This window comes from Lichenostomus cassidix, chromosome 17, assembly GCF_008360975.1.
Source record: "Lichenostomus cassidix isolate B80296 chromosome 17, HeHo_3.0, whole genome shotgun sequence".
In the NCBI taxonomy this organism is placed as follows: Eukaryota; Metazoa; Chordata; class Aves; order Passeriformes; family Meliphagidae; genus Lichenostomus; species Lichenostomus cassidix.
The window spans coordinates 10211644-10233102 of NC_139497.1; the positions used below are offsets into that span (position 1 = coordinate 10211644).

The following is a 21459-nucleotide window of genomic DNA, read 5'->3' on the forward strand; positions in this document are numbered from 1 at the left end:
CACGCAGAAGGATGACATCATCTGTATCCTACCCTGTGCAAGATGTGCAGTATTTTTGTAGTATGTGACAGAATCTCTTTCCAAAGACACTGTCAGCTGTCTTTAAAAATACTGGCATATCTCAGCAGAAAAACACAAGTGGAAGTTGATTTAAGAGTTGCCAACTCTGGCTCAGGGTTTATTTTATATTCAAGTTACACAGTCCAGTTTTGTCAAGACACCAAATCCAAAACAGGTTCCAGCTCCAGGCACTTGAGTGTTTTATTTAGATCGGCAGAGCCCAGCCCAGCCGCAGGAACTGGACAGGGCTTTCAGTCCTTGCAGCATGAGCCCAACATCGCACTTCTCAACCAACCCTTTCCCCAGAATCTCCAGGGCTCTCCCAGAGCCCAGAGGTGCTCTGAGCAGTGGGGATCTCCACAACTGCTTCTTCTCTTTGCTCCAAGATCCCACCCTGGACTTAGGGCTTAAGCAAAGTACCCAAGGCATCTGGCCAAAGAATGGTCTGATCCATAGGGTATTTGCTGTGGAAGCCTGGTGGTCCTAATTTAAGGTGTTATCCCATTAATCCCACTGCAAATTGGTTTCAAAAGCCTTTTGAAAGAGCAGCATCTCTGGCTGGTGGAGATAAGGTTCTGTGACCTGAGAGCTTGGGGAACAGGGCTCTGGCCCGTCCCAGCCAGCCACCCTTGGCTTTGGTAGTGAGGCTCAGCCCTTCCAGCCTAAACATGTGCAACAAGGGAGAGGGAATGAAGACTTCTACCCAGAAGAACCTCTTCCCACCCAGAAGAACATCTTCCTACCCAGCAGTCTGAGTCACCACATGGACAATTCCCACAGCCAAACACCAGATGCCTCTCCCTGCTCTCTGCTCTGCACAGACACATCTTTGGCAGTGTAAGCATTAGGTAAAAATGCCAGGTCTGGGAACAGGCTGTAGGAAATGCCATCACTGCTGGAATTGACCCCATGGATCTGTGAGTGGGAGATATCCCCTGCCCAGGTACAGCAGAGCTCCTGGCTGTGCTGGCTGGGGCCCAAATGAGCTGGGACTGGTGTCTCCCACCCCTGTGGGTGCAGTCAGGCAGGAAAAGGCTCCTGTTTGCTATAGGAAGGCAGCATCACAGGTGGTCTGGGTGGCAAAGCATTTGGGGAAGATGCCAATCTTGCCATTGCAGCGTCCTTCCAGCCAGTCCTCATTCACTGGAAAACATAAAGTAGCAGGAATGAGCCCTGGTCCATATGAGCAGGGCTAGTGAGATTTTTCATGGCTGAAATTTAACTCTGGGCAAAACTCAGTGCAAGCCTGTAACTCCTGAGAGTATGAACCTGAGACAGCACAGGAGAGGCCATAATTTCCCCAGTCTCTCCCTGCAGCAGGACTGGAGAGCTACCTTCAGAGAGGATATCCAGCACATCTCCCTTGCTGAACTCCAGATCTCCTGGTCCCTGTGCCAGGTAAGAGTGCTGAGCCAGCATGCGGTAGAGAACAGGTCTGCCCAAGCGGGAGTCTGAGTCCTGCAGGAGAAAGCCAGCATGGAGGTTGCAAGGCAAAGCAGAGACCAGACCCCAGCCCAGCAGAGACATTGTCCCAGCCCATGTACCTGGCAGCAGAGTGTCAGCCTGCCATCCGTCAGCTGCTGCCACATCTTCCCAAGGTCCTCCTGTCCCGACACTGCCCCCAGCTCTGTGCCATCCGGGAGCCTGTAGCTGCAAGGGTTCATTAATGTTGAGCAAAGCATCTCCTTTAAAGCCAAACTTGGAGGCAAGCCCAGCCTTCTGCCACCCTCAGTTTCCACAGTCCCCTTTTCAGGCCAACTTGTCCCCTTGCACAGTGCCATGGGGCCACTCCCAATGCTCACTGGGCAGAAATGGCAGTGGTGGGGAGTGACACTGTCACCTCCTCACACACTAACTTGAGGGAAAGATCTTAAACTCTCCTGACTCCACTGACTGTGTGTCCCCAGGGGTGTCACAGTAGGGGAAACCTCACCCCAGGATCTTCTGTCTGACTCCCAGATTGCTCTGCATTGATCCATGTTACTGCAAAGGCTGAGCCAAGTGGAAGAAAATCCAATATACAGCAGCTGCATCTGCACAGGATTTCTTCCTAATATCCCATCTTACCCTGCCCTCTGTCAGTTCAAAGCCATTTCCCCTTGTCCTGTCACTCCATGCCTTTGTCAGAAGTCCCTCTCCAGCCCTCCTTGAGGCCCTTTATGTACTGGGAGGGGAATTATAAGAGGAACAGCATCTGCTTCACGACAGGGATCATGCTGTTGTCCAACCCAAAAGCCATGGTGAGGTTGCCCTCAAAGCAGACTGTGTGCTCACATCTTTTCTGGATCTGGGGCCTCAGCCCCAGACAAATGTTCCCAGGAGACCAGAGGCAGTAGGATGCCCATGTCCTGAGGGGAATGGCTGCTGTCCCACCACATCCCCACACACAGCCCTGTACCTGAGCGTGCCCCGCTGTGCCTGCTGAGCCAATCTGTCCCGCAGCAGAGCCCGCAGGGCTGGCAGGGCCGGGGCCTGGTCTGCCCGCAGCACCAGCGAGCACTCACAGTGCACCCGCAGCACCGCCGGCCTGTCCGCACCAGGGGAGGCCTCGCCGTGCCTCGGGGAGATCTGCAGGGAGATGTGGACAGACGGAGAATCAGAGTATCGTGAGCTGGGAGGGACCCACAGAGATCATCCAGGCCAGCTCCCATCCCTGCACAGACACCCCAACAATGCCACCCTGGGCATCCCTGAGAGTGCTGTCCAAACACTCTGGCAGCCTCAGGCTGTGCCCACTCCCTGGGGAGCCTGGGCAGTGCCCAGCACCCTCTGGGGGAAGAACCCAGACAATATGAAGTTCATGGGCTAAGAAGAACCATGACTGACTCTAACAAACCCAGCTGACAATGTCTGCTCTTGGACCAAGAGTGGTGACACAGACACAACCCCTCATCTCTGTCCTGCTATGTCACGGTAGAACATCATCAAAATGCAGACCTGAATTTCACAGGGGGAACTCTGGATTCAAAGCCTGGGATGAAATGCTCCTCCCATGATCCAGGAAACCTGGTTTTGGGTCTGATTTTACAGGTACCTCCCAAACCCAAAATTATATGAGCAGGAGCCCAATTCCTCCAGAGTTTTTCCTTCTGTTCCACCTTCTTCTGGAGAGGAGCAGCCACATTCCCATGTTTGTGCTGCCTTCTGGCTGAACTACAGCTGACAGGATTACCCCAAAGGCCCTACAAAGAGGGGTGACAGAGCTGACCTGCAGCTGGGGGACAGAGGTGGTGTCCCCAGAGAGCCACAGGAGTGACTCCAGGGCCATCACACACCGGGCTTGGCAATGACATGGAGGTGCCTCAGAGGATATTACCCCAGAAGGCAAATTTGAATGAACTGTGTTATCAGACAGACAGGGACAGAAAATGGGACACAGGAAGAGGGGGGAAGGGACAGCAGGGTGTTCAAAGACAATTGCCTCTTGCAAAGTGGGCTGTAAGTCATGTGCACTAGAACTCTGATGTGTTTGGTGCTCCTGGTGCCTTGGAGCGTGGCAACAGGTCAACCTTGGACTGTCTTACAAAGGGAGATGGTCACAAACTGGGGGGAAAGACCACATGGGAGCCTCTCTTTAGAATGGAAAAGTGGTCAGAGGAAGGAGTACTTTTCCAGTGATTTGGGAGCATCTCAGGAATTTTGGAGGATCTGGGCAAGAATCTTGCACTTTTCACAGCCCTGGTCTCCTGAGGCTGTGCCAGCTTCAGCCTGTAGAACACCTCACCTTGGAGTCCATGTGGGCATTGTTGGCAGAGGCATTTTCTCCCCCAGGAGGATCTGCAGAACAGAACAGGGGCAGGGGAACAGCCCTGCAGTCAGCAGAAGCTGCAGTGGGGCCACCACCTCCCCACAGCAGGGTTTGACCACAGCTTCACCCACTCAGGTCTGTGCCCAGGGATTACCTGGGTTCTGCTTCACATGGAGGCAGCTGGGAGGCACCTGGGCAGGAGGAAGGGGGATCCCAGTGCTGCTCTTCTGCAACAGAACAATGTCACAAAGGAGAGAGCAGAAAACATAGAAGCCTGGACAAGGCTGGGGTGTGACAGGCTGCAGCCAGCTACAGATTTGTGGGTATAACCCCAGGGAGAGAGCCTCAGGGAGAGCAGCTCATTAATGGCTGGATGAGGTGGAGCACTCAGGCTCTTGTGGGCAGATGTTTGTGGGACACTTCCTTGGCCCCCTGCTCCCTGCTGGGCTGGTGTTGGAACAGGAGGTTGCTAACACTGTGCTGAAGGCTTTCCCAACATGGGCTGGTTCATGGTGACACATCCACGGAGCAAACACCCAAGTGTGTGCTAGGGATTCATTTGGAGCAGAAAAAATAGTAAAAAAATCATGGTAATGTCAGAACGATCATGTGCTTGAAACATCCCTCACAGGAAAGGGGGGGCTGAGCTGCACCTTTCCACACTGGGTTCAGATGGAAAATAATGGGGATAATGTGTGGCTATGCCTGTGGTGGAGATGGGAGGTGAAGTTTTCCCGAGACAAAGGCAAGACACCGCCCCAGGGCAGAAAGCAGGGCCTGTTCAAGGTACTCCTGTGCCACTGCAGGAGATCAACCTGCTCTCCCTGTGCTGGTGAACCTGTGAGCTCTCAGCACCCACTCCCTGCTGCACCTGGTGGCTGTAGCCATCATGGCAGCAGGCTGGGTAAGCCTGTGCCTCAGGCCCTCAAATTCCTCAGGGAGTTCCAGTGGCTCAACAAGTTCCATATAAAGGGCATTTTTCCTGCTCTTAAGTCTTCTGTTGTTCCCGTTCAAGAGCACTTGGTCTTCAGTCAATAGTCTCAGTGTTTCACACTCCATGCTTCTCTTACAGAGTTGTCCTATTCTGTCGTCCTGTGATAGTCTTACAGATAAATGTCCCAAATGTATGTCTCGGTCCCTCCCTCCCTCCCCCTGGTTGCAAGGCTGCCAGCTCACCCATTTATCCATCCTTGAGGCAGGCTCCAGGAGAGAGCTTGGGATGTGCAGCTTCTGCAGAGGGACACAGAGCACAGCAGGGTGAGAGAGGAGTCCAGCAATCCCAGCCCAGCCCCAGCACTGCCTGTCACCCATGGCCACAGGAATGTGCCCAGGGGGGCCTGGCGTCACCCAGCCACCCAAGTGCTCTGTGGTCAGAAACTGCTGGACAAAATCCAACAATCCTTCTGCACCTTTTCCTGCTGGGAGCAGAGCTGCTGATGGAGTGGCTGCAGTGGAACAGGTCAAACACCCATCAAATACCCTGCTCCCAAAACAGATGCTCAGGCAGACAGCAGCATGGATGTCCAGGGATACCAGTCCAGCAGCATTTCTGTGTCTTCTGACAATCCCTGCTGTCCATTTAAATTGTAATTTTTTTGCTTACAATGCTTTTTTTCTCTATCCAGAGTCTACTTTTGTTTTTTCTACATTGAATTTCACTTAACACTTCACTGAGCACATCCAAATACTTGTGTAACTGTTCCCTGTTAGCTCCAGATACTTCAGGCTCTGCTGAATGGTTTGATTGTCTGTCACAGAACATGCCCAGCTTAAGAAACCAAGTATTTCTATCCCTATTTCTATATCACTTAGCAATATGCTAAATTCTTATGTCACAGCAGATTCTTTTTAAAAATGAAAGAAAGAAAAACCTGTTTATTTACACCAAATCTTTAATTCTGTATTTTTACCAGTCCTCAGAGCGCTGCCTCTCTTCCTCCATCACCTCACTGGTCTTATGAAGAAACTTTTGAATTTTTTTTGAAAGATAGGCAGGTAATACATTCACTGGCTGAACCTAATTCAGGTGTACGATGTCTTTTTCAAAGAACTGAAGTAGGCAGGTGAGAAATGGCTTCTGCCAACAAAAGATTTTCCATGTTGTATTTATCTGTTTCTATTCAGTCTGTTTACACTACAGCTCCCTGGCCTGCAGAAAGATGTCAGATTTACTGAGCTTTAAGTCCTTGGGTCTTCTCTAGAGCTCTTCATAAAACCTGCCTGCACATCTGAAACCCTCCCCAAACCTTCCCAAAGTTCATTTAACCGAAGCACTACAGACCAGGTAAAGACCAATCCATCTCTCAACTCCATTAGAACTCTCAAGTGACAAATTCTTGCTCTAAATGGTGGTCCATGGTGAGGTCTGGTATTCTACAACTCCACAATAGGATCCCCTGTGGTGGAGAGCCTAAGAGATATCCCTGTGGTGATGCCTGATGATTTTTTGTCCTTTCTTTTTATAACCTTTTTATACATTTTTATACCTTTCCCCTCTCCTTGTACCCTTCACAAACACTCTGTGTACCTTATCCCCACATGTTTATAACTCTTGTAGTCTGATATTTAGCTTAGTTTGGGGGTTCTGCAGAGTGGGAAGACGAAATATTCATACTATCTCAGAACTAGAGGCTCCAACCTTGGATGGAGCCTCCTCTCTGGAACATCTTTTTGTAAACTAGGCTGTAGTCTCAGTTGGGGGTAGAATTAGAATAGGGGGACAATTACTTCATTTATAAAGTTTCTTATTGGGGGATTTTTAGTAGATATGCTAATTTGCGATGTCCATAAATTTGTATATGTGTTGTACACGGCGTGCTCCTTGGCGTGTTTCCACCTTTGATGCGGGGGCACCTAGGATCCTATTAAACCAAGGGAATACCATTTTCCCTTTACTGCTTTGTCTGCCTCTTATTTTTACCAGCCAATAAGGCATCAGTGGAAATCCAGAGGTGAATGGCAGAGGCTGGTGAGAGTCAAGGGTCAGGAAATGCAGGGTTTGTGGGAAGGGGCTTTGCAGGGTGTGCCCAAGCACTGTGCTCAGGGGGCTGCAGCCAAGTGCTGCCCTTGGGGGCTGTGTCCCTCACCTGTCCATCATGGATGGCCGTGGCCCAGCCGTCTGCTGCTCTGCTTAGCACAAATACCAGGCTCCCAGCTGTCACCGTCAGCCCCGCTGGTTCCTCGGGGCAGTACTGGGATGCAACTCGGTGGTACCCAGACTCAGCATCCCTGTGGAGAGAGGAGAGCACTGCACCAGCCTAGGGTACTGGTGCTGACGGTTCTGAGCCACCGCACTGCCCCAGTCCCAACTGGCACAGGCCGTAAGCTGAGGGTGTTGGGAAATCATGGTTTCCATTGCTGCTCTTTGGTCCAACTGGGAACAAAAGGGGCTTGGAAAACACTGCTTTGCCAAATGCAGCTGCATTTTCATTGTACTGATAAACATTGTCAAGATCAAAACAATTATCCAACTCAGCCCTGAGGTACTGCTAGTACAATATCACCAAAACAAATTACTTTCTTGGGGTTTGAACATGATTTTGGCTCATGACAATAGGGCTGGTAGTGACTATTTGGAATTGTCCTGGGAATTAAGATAAGACTGCTGAGCTTTCTCTGCCACAGACCTGGGCAGGTCCCACAGCCTCTCTCTGCTTCTATTCCCCAGCCATGGCATGATCCATGCCCGTCTTCCAAGACTATTGAATCAAGTCCTGCAAATTGCCCAGAGACTCTTGCAGAGAGATGCCAGGGATCTATAGTGTCTTTTGCAGCCACAGAAGCCTTTGTGTGTTTGTCATTCACTCCACCCCTGGTGAGAAGTGGGTGTGGATCCCCTGGAGAACAAAAGACCTTCAGAACAGAAGTAGTGAGAGAAGGGTTAAGCCAAGGTGGGACTGAACACTCACCGCAGAGCATCAGCACTGGGTTCATAAAAGCCCTGTTTCTGTGGGAGAAACAACAGCATCTATTTATAACAGTGCCTCCTACAGCAGCATTGCCACCCTATCTCCTGACTGTGCTATTTTGTCTTTACTCTTGATCCCATTTGCTACTCTGCACCACCCAGAAAGAAGTCTGCTTACCAGGATGTACTTTCTCTTTCTTCCCCTCCCTCTTTATCTCATCAGGAAGTAACAAAATCTCTTCCCCTCCCCTGGTTCCAAGGAACTCCCAACACAGTGCAAGGCAGCTGTGCTCACACTGACACATTTACCAAAGTGATGAGCAAAGACACGTGGAGCACAGCAAAGCACTGCTGTTTTAAGTCAAGAGTCAAAAATGCATCTTTAAAGGGCTGGAGATTCCCACCACTGAGTCCCTTCCAAGCAGTGCTGAGCCTGGCTCTGAACATCCCCATGGATCCACGCTGATACTGCACTGGTTTTTCCAACAGTCCACTCTTGCCCTGACGGTGTTTGGACCTGAGCCCCTTTCTGGAGCTCCATGGCAGCTCCATTCCTCCCTTCACATCTCTGCCCTGCTCACCTGCGGCCTGAGAGGCTCAAAGCCAATGTATTCATCGTTGGGAATGATGGATGAGATCACCTGTCAGAGAACAAAGCAATGAGTGAATCTAGGCTGGATGAAGAAACCCCTAAACCTCATCCAAGATTATCTGCTCAGACCCATTTCCTTCTGGCATCCCAAGGTCAGGCATAATGTAGAGCTGTGCACACAGTGGGAGAGGCAGAGCTGGATTCCCAAGACAGCTTCAACTGTTTGTGTCCCAGTTTTTTTAGCCTTTCCCAGGTGTCTTATTAAGTACAGGAATTTATTACTTTCCTTTTCCTTTATTTGAAGTTTTGGAGCTCTCTGTCCTGACTGCACTGGTTACAGAAAGGACCAGAGAAATTCTCTGCTGCCTTGTGTTAGGGGATGTGACAAAGCATTTGATCCCCAAGTGCCCACCTGTCCCACTGGGAATGCAGGACTGAGCAGCAGCATGCTTGGAGAATGCGCTCCTCTTCAAAACATCACTGTTAGCAGAAGGGCAACCATGGGTTCCCAGAGTACCTGCTCAGCCCTTTCAACTTTAAAGTGACCAAGACTGGGAGGGTTTTTTAGTGCCAAAGTACATTTTTTGATAGGAGAGGTGGCATTTCTAAGAAATTTTGACTTCTGTGTCCCAGCTGCAAGCACTGACCATCCTGCTCTGGGTCTCCCCACAGCACTGCTCTCAGGAGATGGCAGAGGTGGGATTTTTTCTGTTGCTGTTAATCTTGACAATTACGTGCCTGTTACCTTGGGTTTGCCCAGGAAATCTTTTGAATCCAGCTCTTCAACTTCCTTCTTTCGTGGTCTGAAAAGTTCCCTGAGAGGAACCAGCATGGCCTCTAAAAGCAGGCGGTCCTGGGGTGGGGAAAGCAGGTAAGGGAAAAGCCAACAATTCGTATTGAATGAAACATCAGAGCAGTGAAAAGCAAATACAGCTTTCCTAGGTGTGCAACAGCAGCTCCAGGAATACACTGGGGCCAAAAGTATGGCTGTGAACTCAATAACAGCCACTCAGGCTCCAAAAAAGCACGAGCAAACTGAGAGCTCAGCAGCCCCTCCCTGCTGTGGAGTCAAGGACTGACACTCTTGGCATGGGGTGGGTGGAAAGGTTTATTAAACAAATCTTCTAAACAGCTTTTCTATTTGACTTCAAATGTTTTCTCTGTTCAGCCACTGAGTAGCGTGCTAATAGCAAATATAAATAATACACTAATGTAAAGCACAAATGTGATGGCAGAAGAGATGATCAGATTAAGAACACAGTACGAATCTCTTATAAAGTATGAATCTCTTATGAAGTGTGAAGGTAGCAAACTAATAAACACTCCAGGAAGAGAATATCAGAGATCTGCAAATGTTTCCTGATCATAAAGGAGTCTAACAGGAAGCTATTACTTAGAAGCTGTCCTAGAAACATTTTCACACCCTACTTAAGCTCTAGAAGTGATTGACATTAATATCTGAGCTACCACCAATTGTTCCTGAGGCCAAAGGGACTCAAAAAAAGTCTGCCAGTGGCATGAAGAGGGAGACTCTCCAGACCTGCACTTGTAGGGGTTCTGCACTTGAAACACTGCACAAGGCAACCAGTTTTACAGGACAAGAACAATTAGAACTGAGCTCCTGAACATTCGGGACCGGGAAGAAATGTTTCCAGCCTCAGAGGCCATCCCAAAATTCTCCACTCTGGTGTTTTTGGGCAGTGAAGCAGCGGGGAGTGATGGAGCTCCTCAGTTACCTGAAGCACTGATTTGATGGAGCATCATGTGCAAATGGCTTAGACTGTGTTAGCAGGTGACCAAGCAGGTGAATAAATGACAGGTACACGCAGGTGTGAGGGACACTCATACAACTATTAGCACATATTCCTTAACTGAAGCCCCATGCACACATCCAGGAACTCACAGAGGTGGCCTTACCTGTACCCGCTCAAGGGCCAGGTCCAGAATTGCTGCTCTTCTCTCAGGTCTCCACACAACAGCTTTCTCTAGGGTGACTCTGGCCTCCTGCCACTGCTGCAGGTGACACTGCACTGCTGCAGTGTTGTACAGCACCTGGAGTGGGCACAGGGAAGGGACTCAGAGGGTTGGCAGCAAGAGATGTCCAATACCTCCCATTGAACTCAGCCAAAAAACAGTGACCAGGCACTGAAATGCCACAAAAGCAGCAACAGGAGAGGTACTCTGAGCAGCTCAGCTGGGAAAAATTCACAATCAGAAAGGAAAAATATAAAAGCTTGGGTATGCTGGAGCTGCGGGTCAAGGTGAGGAGACACGGGGACACCAGGTGAAGACTGGTACCTCACAGTTTAAATCTGATTCTTCCTGCATCTGAAAGGCCAGGAAGCTTTCCTAGGGTTTCTTTTTGCATGCAACTAGGCAATGATTTTTGTAATTCTGACTCCCTGTCACTGCAAAATAACTTAACTGAAACAATTTCATCTTGTAGTGGGCTGTGAATGTGCAATTTGTCAACTGTAGCTCGTCACCCTTCAGCAGCATGTCAGTGTGTTCCTGGGGAAGTGCAGGCTGTGGGAGTGCTGCAGACAGGGTGTTGGGGAGCTGTGATCTATATTAAGAGCAGGAGGACTCTGCCTGTCACTGGCCAGCACTTGGTGTGTGGGAGGGCTGCTGGGCCACAGGCAGAGCGCTGTCAGACAGCTCCTTATCTCCTGTGATAGGTTATTAGCTGTGAATTGAGGTGTGTATCTGGCTGCACACCCTGCTCAGGACAGGGCTGGAGCTTATAGAATGCTTTTCCTGTACTTCTTAATCATGGCAGTAGAAGACTCTGGGGTTGTGGGAAATGGCAACCCTGAACATGTACTGGAAGTGCAGGGATGGGCCCTCCTGGAAAGGCAAGGCAGCAGTTCTCACTCACTCAGAAGTGTTACAGCCTTGTAAGAGGCAAGTATTTCTGGGTTTTCAAACCATGCATGTATCTCCCATGAGAATATCAGCTGCAGCATGTGAGACGCCATGCACGGGGAAACCTGATGGCACAATTCTGCTGGAGGAAGATTTTTGTGTATTTTGAAAAATGAGCTCCAGGTGAGAACAAGATAGAGTTAAATCAAGATGTTGATCCCAAGCCTGGAGAGCCAGCACGCTGCCAGAACATGTCCTGGTGATGCTTGCAGTGAGGGGCTGTGTGTTCACACGAGGAAGGGCACCAGCCTCCTCAGGACACTCCTGAGCCCTGCCCCTCTCCAAGGGAACCTCTTATTTCTAAGACTGTGAACTAAGAGTAGGCAGCTCTGTGGCACTGAAGCTGTTAAAGCCAGGGAGGTTTGGGTAATACCACAGATGCCAAGGATAGCTTCCTCCTGCCAGGTATAAGGTGCATGAAAATTGCCTGAGATGCTTGACTGGAGTTACACAATGACTCCTCACTCTCACGGAAGTAAGGAGTTAAATCCTCTTTCCTGTATCTGCTTTTCAATCTGTTCGTGTGGACTCAGAGAAAACAAAATGAACCCTTCCAGGAAACAACAGTTCCTAGGAATCTTTTACATTCCAAATACTACAAAAATTTACAATCAGTTCAGACTTTGAGCTTCCTTGAACAGGACGTGGCAGGTTGGCTCTGTGTGCCAGTAAGAGGTGCAGAATGAAGAGTTACAGAGGCAAACACAACCTGAGCACAGGGTGTAAATTCAGGCACAGAGGGAATAGTAAGATCAGTTGCTGCAGTTGGAAAGAGGCTTTCACGCACCTGAATTTCCTAGAGTCTGCATTATGGATCAGCTCTGTTCTCATCTGTCAATGTTTCAACCTCTTGCGGCTCTTAGGGCTGAGGAGTTCACTAAACTTACATGTGCATTTACGTGCATGTAAGTGTAAATATTACATAGAATCTCAGGACAGTTTGGGTTGGAAAAGACCTTAAATCTCCCAGTCCCACCCCTGCCATGGGCAGGGACACCTTCCACTATCTCAGGTTGCTCCAAGCCCTGTCCAATCTGGCCTTGGACACTTACAAGGATGGGGCAGCCACCACTTTGTCTACACATAGAGAAGATAAAACCCTTCAATATACAAATTCCTGGGAACCTCCTGTGAACAATTTTACTTTTCAAACTGCACAATTTGCTAAACTCTCCAGAGATTATGTTGTTTTATGACTTTTAAGTTACTTTAAAAAAAGTGAAGCAGAATTTTCTTACAGTTCTAATGTACTTTCTTGAAAAAGTCTTGGGTCACTAATGCCTGCTACTGCCACCCCCAAGAGTGGGGGGAAGTATTGCTAATGCTGAGCCAGGCTGACTCTTACCTCCCAGGCATAGAGGATGTGCCTCAGCCCCAGCTGCTTGTAATCAATGAAGGGATTTTGTCTTAGGTGACTGAAGGCCATGTGATAGTCAGAGAGAGCTTCTTCATACCTGCAATGCAGAGGTGACACAAGAAACTGAGACTAAAAAAGATGGAGACTGTTTAAGAAGTTCAAAAATCATGCTGGCAAATAACGTCTTCTGCTCTGCAGCCTGTGTGAGGAGAGCTGCACCAGAGATGTGCCATCTTTGTAAAGTGCAAAGATTATCCACTGCTGGGAGCTTCTCGCCTGTCCCAGTACATATCTCAGGAGGATTGAGGGCTCAGAACCCAGCTGATGGGGAGCAGGGAAGGCACACACATGGTCAGAGCATCAAAATTTAGAAATTAAAAATTTAGACATTTAGAGAACCTCTGATGATAGGGAGGGAATTAGTCTGAATTTACACCAACTATGCAACTGAAGTCCAAGCAGGTGCCCACTGAGGCTGCAGGTGACAAAAGGAAGGGTCCAGAAAGGGATGTGCAGTGGGCACCTGACCAAGAGAAGGTACCCAGCTAGGTGTGAGTGGTGGGAGCAGCTTGTGATGAGGGAAGGAGCCCTGAGGTGCTGGTGACCATCAGCTCTTTGGGCAGGAGACAGCTGCCAGCTGTGCTGTCCCTGCAGTGGGTGTGCTTGGGGCATGTTTGCTCTGCTTCTGTTGCCTGTGGAGCAGCTCAAGTGAGCTCTGCTTGGGGCTCCAGCAACCCCGGGCACAGCCCCTCCACTTGAGAAGCCAGAACTGCCCACTTTAACTCCCTCCCAGAAATAAAGATATTTTGTGGAAATTAAGGTCTGAAAAATATGGGCAAAACAACAGGAAAAGAAAATAACTGAACTCAAAGGTAAGACAAAATCTGCAAAATACTTCACCCACCTCCTTGAGGAGGATGTCACTGTGATTTAACTGTGGAAACAATGAGGAATCAATCCCATGACACTTCTAGAGCAATCTCAATATTTTATCAGTGAGACTGAAATCAGGCCCCCAATATCTGCTGTCAGGAGAACGGGCAGGCTACATTTTTAGAAAGGCCAGACTCAAGTGTGTCATGTGAAGACACACCAAGCAGCCCACTTACATTTTTTTAATTCCCGAAGAAAATCTGAATGGCAACATAACATTGTGGCAGCCCTGCATGCAGGAGTCTCTGTGTGTATGGGACAGCAATGTCATGCGTCAGCCACCCCTGGGGCCCCAGAGTTGTGCAGCTCTTATCAGAGATAAGACTTGCTGACCTGTGACAGGGTTTCCAAGGTTAAAGCAGACCCTGTGAACTCTGTAAGCTTGCTGGAAAAAGTGAATTTTGGAATCAAAGAATCATTTAGGTTTAGGAATAAAGCATGACTGAAAGGAGAGTACCAAAGGTTGAACTGGCTGTGCACCGCACTCACATTTCCAGCTGCAGGTGGACAAACCCTCTCTGGAAATAGCCCACAGCCAGGGAGTTGTCCTTTGCAACGGTTTTATCGAATGCCTGAGGAGAAAAACAGAGGCACACACCAAGGATCAGCTGGGATCTGTTCTGTCAGAGCCTGGGCACATGCACCCACCAGCCAGGTCCCAGCCATCCTCAGAGAGACAGTGCCTGCTCAGCTCCAAGGGGCTGGACACAGCTCCTGATCATCTTTCAGGTCTTGGCTCTGTGTGAGCTGAGTTTCAGATTTTTACCCCTCTTTGCTACAATGGACTGGACATACATGAGCTGCATTGGCCATCTGGCTTCTTAAAATGGGAAAAATGTGCAGTTCGTTGTAGAGTTTGCCAGGATAGTGAGAGCAGCGGGACCAGTCAGGCTGGGGAAGGCTGAGGTGAGGAGTAATGAAAGAGTGAGAGGGAGAAAAATGCAGGGATTCTCACAATGGCCTGTAAGTCAGTACCTCTGGTTCCATGCCACAGCTAAATACAGGCAAGCAGCTTGTGGTTCAAAGGGACTGTGCAGAGACAGGAGGAGGGGTGTGCTCCTGCCCTTATCACTGCAGACACCACAGGGAGATAACAACTCCTGAAACACCAGACTTCCCTGACTCTGCCTGGACAGGGACAGCACTGCAGGCTGAAGATGAGTCTCTATGACCCTGCACACACCTCGCTGGAACTGCCTGCCTTTCTGGGCCGTAAATGAAATAACAACCAACCAGCCGTTGGTCTACACGGAAGTAGGGCTGAGCTTCTTCCCAGGCACTACCCCTTGACTGGGGCTGAGAATTCTCTCCTGGGCACCACTGCCATGTGCTCACTGTGTCCCAAACAGCCACAGCCCTGCCCAGGGCTCCATGGCTCTGCCCCAGCCCCTCCAGCACAGCCTCAGCTCTTACTTATGCTTAAGAAGAGGTTTATCTGCATCTCCTCACAGAGACAGACAGACGAACGGATGTGGAGACACACCGGGTGCTGTCACAAAAAGGCTTTTCCTCAGGGCACCTTCTCTCCCCTCCCAAGGGCAGTAGTTTCCCAGCACAGCAGCTCTGTTCTGGCAGTCTCAACCGCCAAGCAGCATATTTGTACTTTCAAAATACACCCATCTCATGTCTAAATCCATGCTTATGGAACTGTGATTGAACAAACTTTTTTCTGCTTTGATTTAAAGCTACAATACATTTTTAATTTATTGTTAATATCCAATGGGTTAAGGTCTTCACTTCAAATCAGGCAGCCTGAGCTTTAGAGGTGTAGTTTTCACATGATAATGAGATACATTCACCTGAAGGACACGATTTTAACTGATATAGCTTAAGCAAAACTTAAGCTACATTGCCAGATGCAGTTTCTAGTATCTAATTTCAGTATTCTCTGTCACTATTACCTTGTTTCAAAACGATTCCACAACACTTTGAAGTTTCCTACTCACCTGAGTTTTACATAGCATTAACAGAATCATGGAATCACAGAATCATTAAGGTTGGAAAAGGCCTTGAGTCCAATTGTTAGCCCAGCACCACTAAACCACGGTCTCTACTGCCACATCCACTTTTCTAACTTCAACCTTTTTTACTTTTCTATTTTTCACTCTGTTAAATCTTTTCCTTAAGCCCTTCTTCCTTCAACATCCCTGCTTGCATTCCCGCTGGACACGCAAGACTCGAAACGCCGGATTTTAAACTCTACTCTGAGCATCATTCCCCCCGAGCCGGGCACGGGGAGCCGAGCCGCCCATCCCCGGCACCCCCGGCGCTCCCCGCCCCGCTCACCCTCAGCGCCGCCTCGGGCCGCCCGGCCAGCAGCTGCACGCAGCCCATGTTGAAGCAGATCCTAGCCGGGGGCTCCGCGATGCCGCCGAAGGTCTCCAGGGCAGCGTCCCAGTGCCCGCGGTCCGCCGCCCGCACGGCCTCATGCCAGCGCCGCACCAGCTCCCGGTACGCCATGGACGGCGCTGCGGGGCACCGGAGCCTCACCTGCCGGGGCGGGCAGCGCCAATAGGGAAGCGGGAAGCGCGGCCACCTCTGCCCGCCCCGCTCCTCCCCTGCCCGGCGGGAGGAGACACAGAGCCGGGAGGGGCGGGGAGGGGGACACGGACCCCGGGAGGGGACACGGATCCCGGGAGGCGGCGGGACCCTGCGGGGCACACCGGTGAGGGCGGCGGACACACCTGAGCGAGCACCGGGGGGATGCTGCTGGCTGAGGGCACCAGAGGGCACCTGACCAGCCACCAGAAGCGAGCCCGCGGCCGGCACTGCCGCAGCCAGAATGCCGCTTTGGGAACTTCTTTGAGTAAAATATTTAATGCGAATTTAATGTGAATAAAATCGTAAATAGTCTCCCGGCCGCACGGCGGTGCGCGTTAACTACAGTAAGTACGGTAGGCCGTGGTTCCCGCCGTCCTGCGGTAAGTACGGTAGAGCCCGCCCCGGGCTCAGCGCTGCCGCGGGCCACAGCGCCCCCTGCCGGCCCTGCGCCTCGGTGCGCCGGAACAGGAGACCGATGAGGGCGCGGCGCTGTGCACCAAACGTTCCGGAGCTGTTGGGGTTTTCCGCGCGGAGGGGCGCGGCGGGGAAGGTTTAGAGCGGCGGCCCCGTGGTGAGGGCGCTTCCGGCCGGTGGCAGGTGAGTCCGGAGGCGGCTCCGAGCGGGCCGGGCGGGGCGGCAACCGGGGAGGGCAGCGGGCGCCGTGCGGAGACCCCAGCCCGGCCCGGGGAACCGGCCCCACGGCCTGCGCAGGAGCCCAGACCGGCGCAGCTGATGTTGAGCCTTGGACGCCGAGAGGAGCGGCGAGCGGGCGGGCGCGGCGGGGCCGCTCCGGGTGTACACACCGCGCGCCGAAATAAAGCCACGAAGCGTCTCCGGGCCTGCCGGGCCGGCGTGGGGAGGCTCCGGGGGCTGTGTCGGTGCGGCGGAGCGGGCTGGGCTAGGCTGAGGGGCTGGGCAAGGAGCTGGTGCGTGCGGGGACAACTCCTGCCTCAGTTGTTAAATGGAAGCCATAGATAAGTGGTAGTCAGCTGCTCCAGTTCCCTCATTCTTGTTCAGTCACTCGCAGAGCCCAAAGCAGATTTATACTTTGCTGTTTGAGGTCCCTGCTGACAGAGAGGGGAGATGGGCAGTGCCAAGGTGTTGCTGCCGCGGCCTGGCCTGACATGTCCGGTTGGGTTATTCAGGAGGATCTTGATACCATGTGGAGGCTGGAGCTGACAGCTGCTTCCCACCACAATGACTAATAGGAGGTAGAAGGAGACTGGCAGGACACAGTTGCATCAGTGACACAATCTGACCTTCACTGGTGAGGGAAGGGTTGATTGCTCATGTGGTTTTTAGTTTTTCTGAAAAAAATTGAGCTGTAGTGATCATTTGTGTTCACATGGTTAGAATGGGCTACCAGAGCATCTCTGGTTACAGGAGCTCTCCAGTGACATATAAAAATACTGTGGACTTCAGAGCAGGCCACAAAAATCTCCAGTTCTGGAAAACAAGCCCTGAATAAGTTCAGTTTATTCAGGCTCATTCAAGAGATGAGAGTTCAGGAGTGACTCAGCCACTCTGGAAATCCATGCCCATGGGAAGTTATCCCATAGGTGGATCCTGTCAGCCTTTCCAACAACAGCATAACGGGATCTGGTAACTGAGAGAGCTATACAGATTCTTTTAAATGTGACCCAATTTCCTAGCAGTGATGGTTAATTACAGGAGTAGTTCAGGAAGAGGGAAAGACTTGTCAGTGTTTGGAGCTCCTCAGCTGAATGATCTCAACGTTGAAGGTGTGTTCAGAGCAGACTCCTGGGCAGGTCTCTGGGGCCAGACTGGGCCAGGGCTTTGGGGAACTGGGGAGATCATGAGGCACTCCCTGGGCTGCAGAAATAGCAGGGGCTTCACTTAATGTTACTGAAAGACTGATGTCTAAATAAAGACAGGTTTAAGAAATCCTATGCTTTTGGATGAAGCTCTGCTTCAAGGGGGAACTCCGCAGGCTGTTCTGCTAGAAGAAAGTTATATTAAGGGGGTTTGTCTGTTCCTCCACTGTTCAAATCATCAGAGTTTGGCCACAAAGAGCAGGCGCTGAGGTGGGCAAAGAGTTGGGCTACACTAGTGCAGGGAATTCCCTCCCACATTTACTCTTTTCCCCATAGTTTTGCAGTTGATCCAGATGAGAGTTCCCAGCAAAGGCTTCTTTGTTAAGGCACCATGAGAGCTTTTCACCCTCAGTAAAAGCAGGTTTCCTGCTGGAACTTTCTGCTGTCATTGTTGACCTCATCAGATTCTTGTAAAGGGATTTTGAGATGTTTGTCTCAATCACAGAATGGTTTGGGTTGGCAGGGAGCTGTAAAGCCCATCTTTTCCAACCCTCTGCACTGAGCAGGGATATCTCCAACTGGATCAGACTTCATGGTTTTGTTTCAGCACGATGCTTTCAGGGTAGGAGAATTTATGAAAGGGTCAACTAAAGGACTGAGTGACTTACTCTGAAATTATTACCTTTCAGTTAAAATACCAAATCTCTCTGTGCTCCCATGAGCAGTGAAACTGCCTCTTGCACGGCTCTGTGTGTTTTGGTGCACTCCAAGGGCTCTCTGCCTCCCTGGTTTGACATGGAAACAGACATCTGCCCATGGCTGGGGGACAGCCTTTGGCACAGCCATCACTGATAGCCATCACTTCTGATTCTGTGTGTTTTCTCTCAGTATGTGCAAGCAGTGGTGCAGGGGTAATCAAATTTTAACATTTGGAGCAGAACCAGCAAAATGCATCTTCTGGAATGTAAATGCTCCATCAGAAAAGCTCTGTCTGGAGTTTCTAAGGCAACAGTGCTGCCTGGTAGAAGTCCTGACACTCACCTGCCCAGAGTTTTGCTGGTGGTCACAGTTCCGCAGTGGCAGAAAACTCATCTCTTTGTTGGGGCAGTCAAACAAAACCCCATCAGATCAGTGTGCAGTGCACAGAGCGTGTACAAACACTCAGAAGGACTAAAGTGAACACTTTGAATTGCTCTTTTCCATGGCGAACAGGAATTGGCAAAGCTGGAATCAGTGTAATTTCTGTGATTCTCCAAGGGCATTTGGGAGCAGGTGAGAGGCAGCAGGGAGTGCTCCCTGTGTTCTGAGCTCTCAGCTCTGGTAGTGCAGGGGGATTCTTATGCAGAAATAGGTGCCAGTTCACAGAGACTCAGGTCTGTGCATTTATATATATTTATGCTCCTGTGAGTAAATAATTTACCAAACATGTATTAAATAACTTGCTAATGTGTGAAGTGATGTCACCTGGGAGGAGAGGGAATGACATAGGGCACCTCTGGGCTAATGACAAAGATGTTTTATTAGAAATAACAGTGTTCTTCTGAACCAAGTTTTAGTAATTTAATTCAAAAGCTAATTACTGAGTCTGTGTAATATGCTTGTAAATTAAAAAAAATATTTTGTAGCTCTCCAAGGATTCTTGGTGCTCTGACAGCTTCCTGAAGCAACTCCCTTGGTAACCAGGAGCACTGGAGGGAGGGCTGGTCACAGAGGAACAGAAATACATGAACAGAAACAGGACATGTGCTGAGGGTTGAACATCCTGCAGGTTCACACATTCATCTCTTAATTGAATGAATGTGTAATAAATTAATACAGCGTTGGAGGAACTGGTGGATGTCAGTGACGAAAGTCTGAAACAATCTTGCAGAAAGAGAAGGGAGTCTGGAAAGCTGTTTTCCCAGAGGATAAATTTTTTTTTTCTTTTGGAATCCATGTGGAGGCTTGGTGTTGCAATGTGACCAAATAGCATTAACTTGGGCCTGGAAGCTGAGAGTCTTGTCCAGGTGTTTGAGTTCAGGAGCAGGGTGTCCTTTTCCCAGCTGTGCTAACTGCCTGCTGGGAGACCTGGGCCAAACACTGCTTTATGGGCTGTAGGTAAAAATCAGGCAATAAACCCTGCTTATATCATTAATAACTTCTTTAGTCTCAGCTGTGCCACTTGCTTGGGCTGTTGCTCTGGGCACAGCCCTTGATGGTGGCTCTAAGCAGGAATAGACCTGTTTGAGGGTCTAGGCAATTGCTACTGTCAAAGACATTTCTATAGCAGAAAAAAAATATGTTGCTAATTCTTACAGAATAATCCTCCTTGCAGCTTCTTCTGCAAGAAATAAGTGGGCAATGGAGGTAAAGACGGATGAAGTATTTTGGAATCTGATCAGACCAGGTGCAGTTAAAAATCCTTCAACTTCTGTCTGATCACCTGTAAAACATGAGAGTTCTGTGCCTTCTCTGACCAGTATCCCATGGACAAGGTTTTGTATTCCTTGTACTTACCATACTGTGAATCATTAAGAAGGAATTTGCTAATGAAGAAAAAGTAGATATGAATAATGAAAGAATTAAGCAAAGGAAAAAATCTAATTTATGTTGCATAAATATTTGAGCAGTAACAGCACAGAAACCTCTTTTAAACTGACATATCAGGAATCGTTCCTGTTGGTGTTGTGCTCTGGAGCTTCTGTTCCTGAAGGCCATACCTGCCCCTACTCATCGTGCTAGCAGCTGGCATAAAAAAATGCATCAAAGCCTCTTTTTTCTGTCACAATATAGCAGCCAAATTCTCTGCCCAGTGCTTCAGTCCATTTCTGAATCTGTCTGGGAGAGCGAAGCTGCAGGTGTGTCTGTAACTCTGACTTCTGTTCAGGTTGCTGAGCTGAGCATTGCTGGGATATTGTCACACTTTACTGAGCCAGAGCAGGAGAGACTCAAGCTCTACATGGATTTCATGTATTTAAATAATTTCCTCTTTATTACATCTCCAGCTCTGCCAAAGATATGGTCACTCTTAAGTCTAAATGTGTGGCTGCTGTCATTTTAGACTCTTTTGATTAGTATAACACTTTTTATTGCTCATTCCATGGCTAGTGATACCCACAGAATGTGATTTATTCTTTGCTGTTGATCATCTTGCCTTCAAAGGCAGAGTACCTTACAAGAGGTTATCCTTACAGCTCTGCACACAACTGTGGTTCACTTACTCATTTCAGAGGTTAATTTGCTCTTGCATTTTTCCATACATTTTATTGTGTGCTGACTAAGATGCAGCTCTGGTTCAAAAGAGACTTTCTGATAATTTTTTATTTTATACCAATTCACTGAGCCTTGTTTGGGTTACATGTTCATGAAGGAAAAGTCTCTTTTTCAGAACATCCAGGACACTGTCTGTCCGCTGCTGATCTTTGTAAGGTCAAACTCTGCCTGAACCTCCTCAAGGAATAAGCTGTTATGTCAGGAAGAGTTGGCTGGAATGTAGCAGTGCTGTGAGGAATGTTTGAACTTGTGAGAGAGTGCACAGGAGGCACTCAGCACTGCTTGGGAAACCCTGGTTCTGTCAAACTGCTCCATGTGGATTTTTTGGATTATACAATTGCTTGTACATTTTTGGAAAATACTCCTTGA

At 49.4% G+C, this 21459-nt stretch overlaps 2 protein-coding genes across 18 annotated transcripts in view; one reads left to right on the forward strand and one right to left on the reverse strand.

The window, feature by feature from the left end:
* Positions 1-149: 149 nt before the first annotated feature.
* NOXA1 (NADPH oxidase activator 1) lies at positions 150-16100 on the reverse strand. 6 transcript variants are annotated; one of them, XM_085076523.1, is made up of 15 exons: positions 15809-16094; positions 14012-14094; positions 12578-12686; positions 10225-10359; positions 9053-9160; positions 8297-8356; positions 7717-7754; positions 6895-7036; positions 4985-5038; positions 3963-4032; positions 3785-3837; positions 2459-2628; positions 1605-1710; positions 1395-1518; positions 150-1203 (listed from the first exon to the last, which is right to left on the reverse strand). In XM_085076523.1, exons 1-15 carry the CDS (start codon positions 15980-15982, stop codon positions 1106-1108), a joined length of 1524 nt encoding a protein of 507 aa, XP_084932649.1. In that variant the 5' UTR covers positions 15983-16094; the 3' UTR covers positions 150-1105. The 6 variants fall into 6 exon arrangements, with proteins under 6 accessions (XP_084932649.1, XP_084932648.1, XP_084932652.1 ...); XM_085076522.1 differs by having other exon boundaries at positions 3963-4035; positions 15809-16093; XM_085076526.1 differs by lacking the exon at positions 2459-2628 and having other exon boundaries at positions 3963-4035; positions 15809-16096.
* Positions 16101-16522: 422 nt separating this feature from the next.
* Positions 16523-21459, forward strand: part of EXD3 (exonuclease 3'-5' domain containing 3) — a 282421-nt gene continuing 277484 nt past the window's right edge. For 7 of the 12 annotated variants that reach the window (XM_085076512.1, XM_085076507.1, XM_085076510.1 and 4 more), the window contains exon 1: positions 16523-16660. The gene's annotated coding sequence lies outside the window, so the exon portion shown is untranslated. The remainder of the gene's footprint in view (positions 16661-21459) is intronic. The other 5 variants (XM_085076518.1, XM_085076516.1, XM_085076517.1 and 2 more) reach the window with 2 other exon arrangements.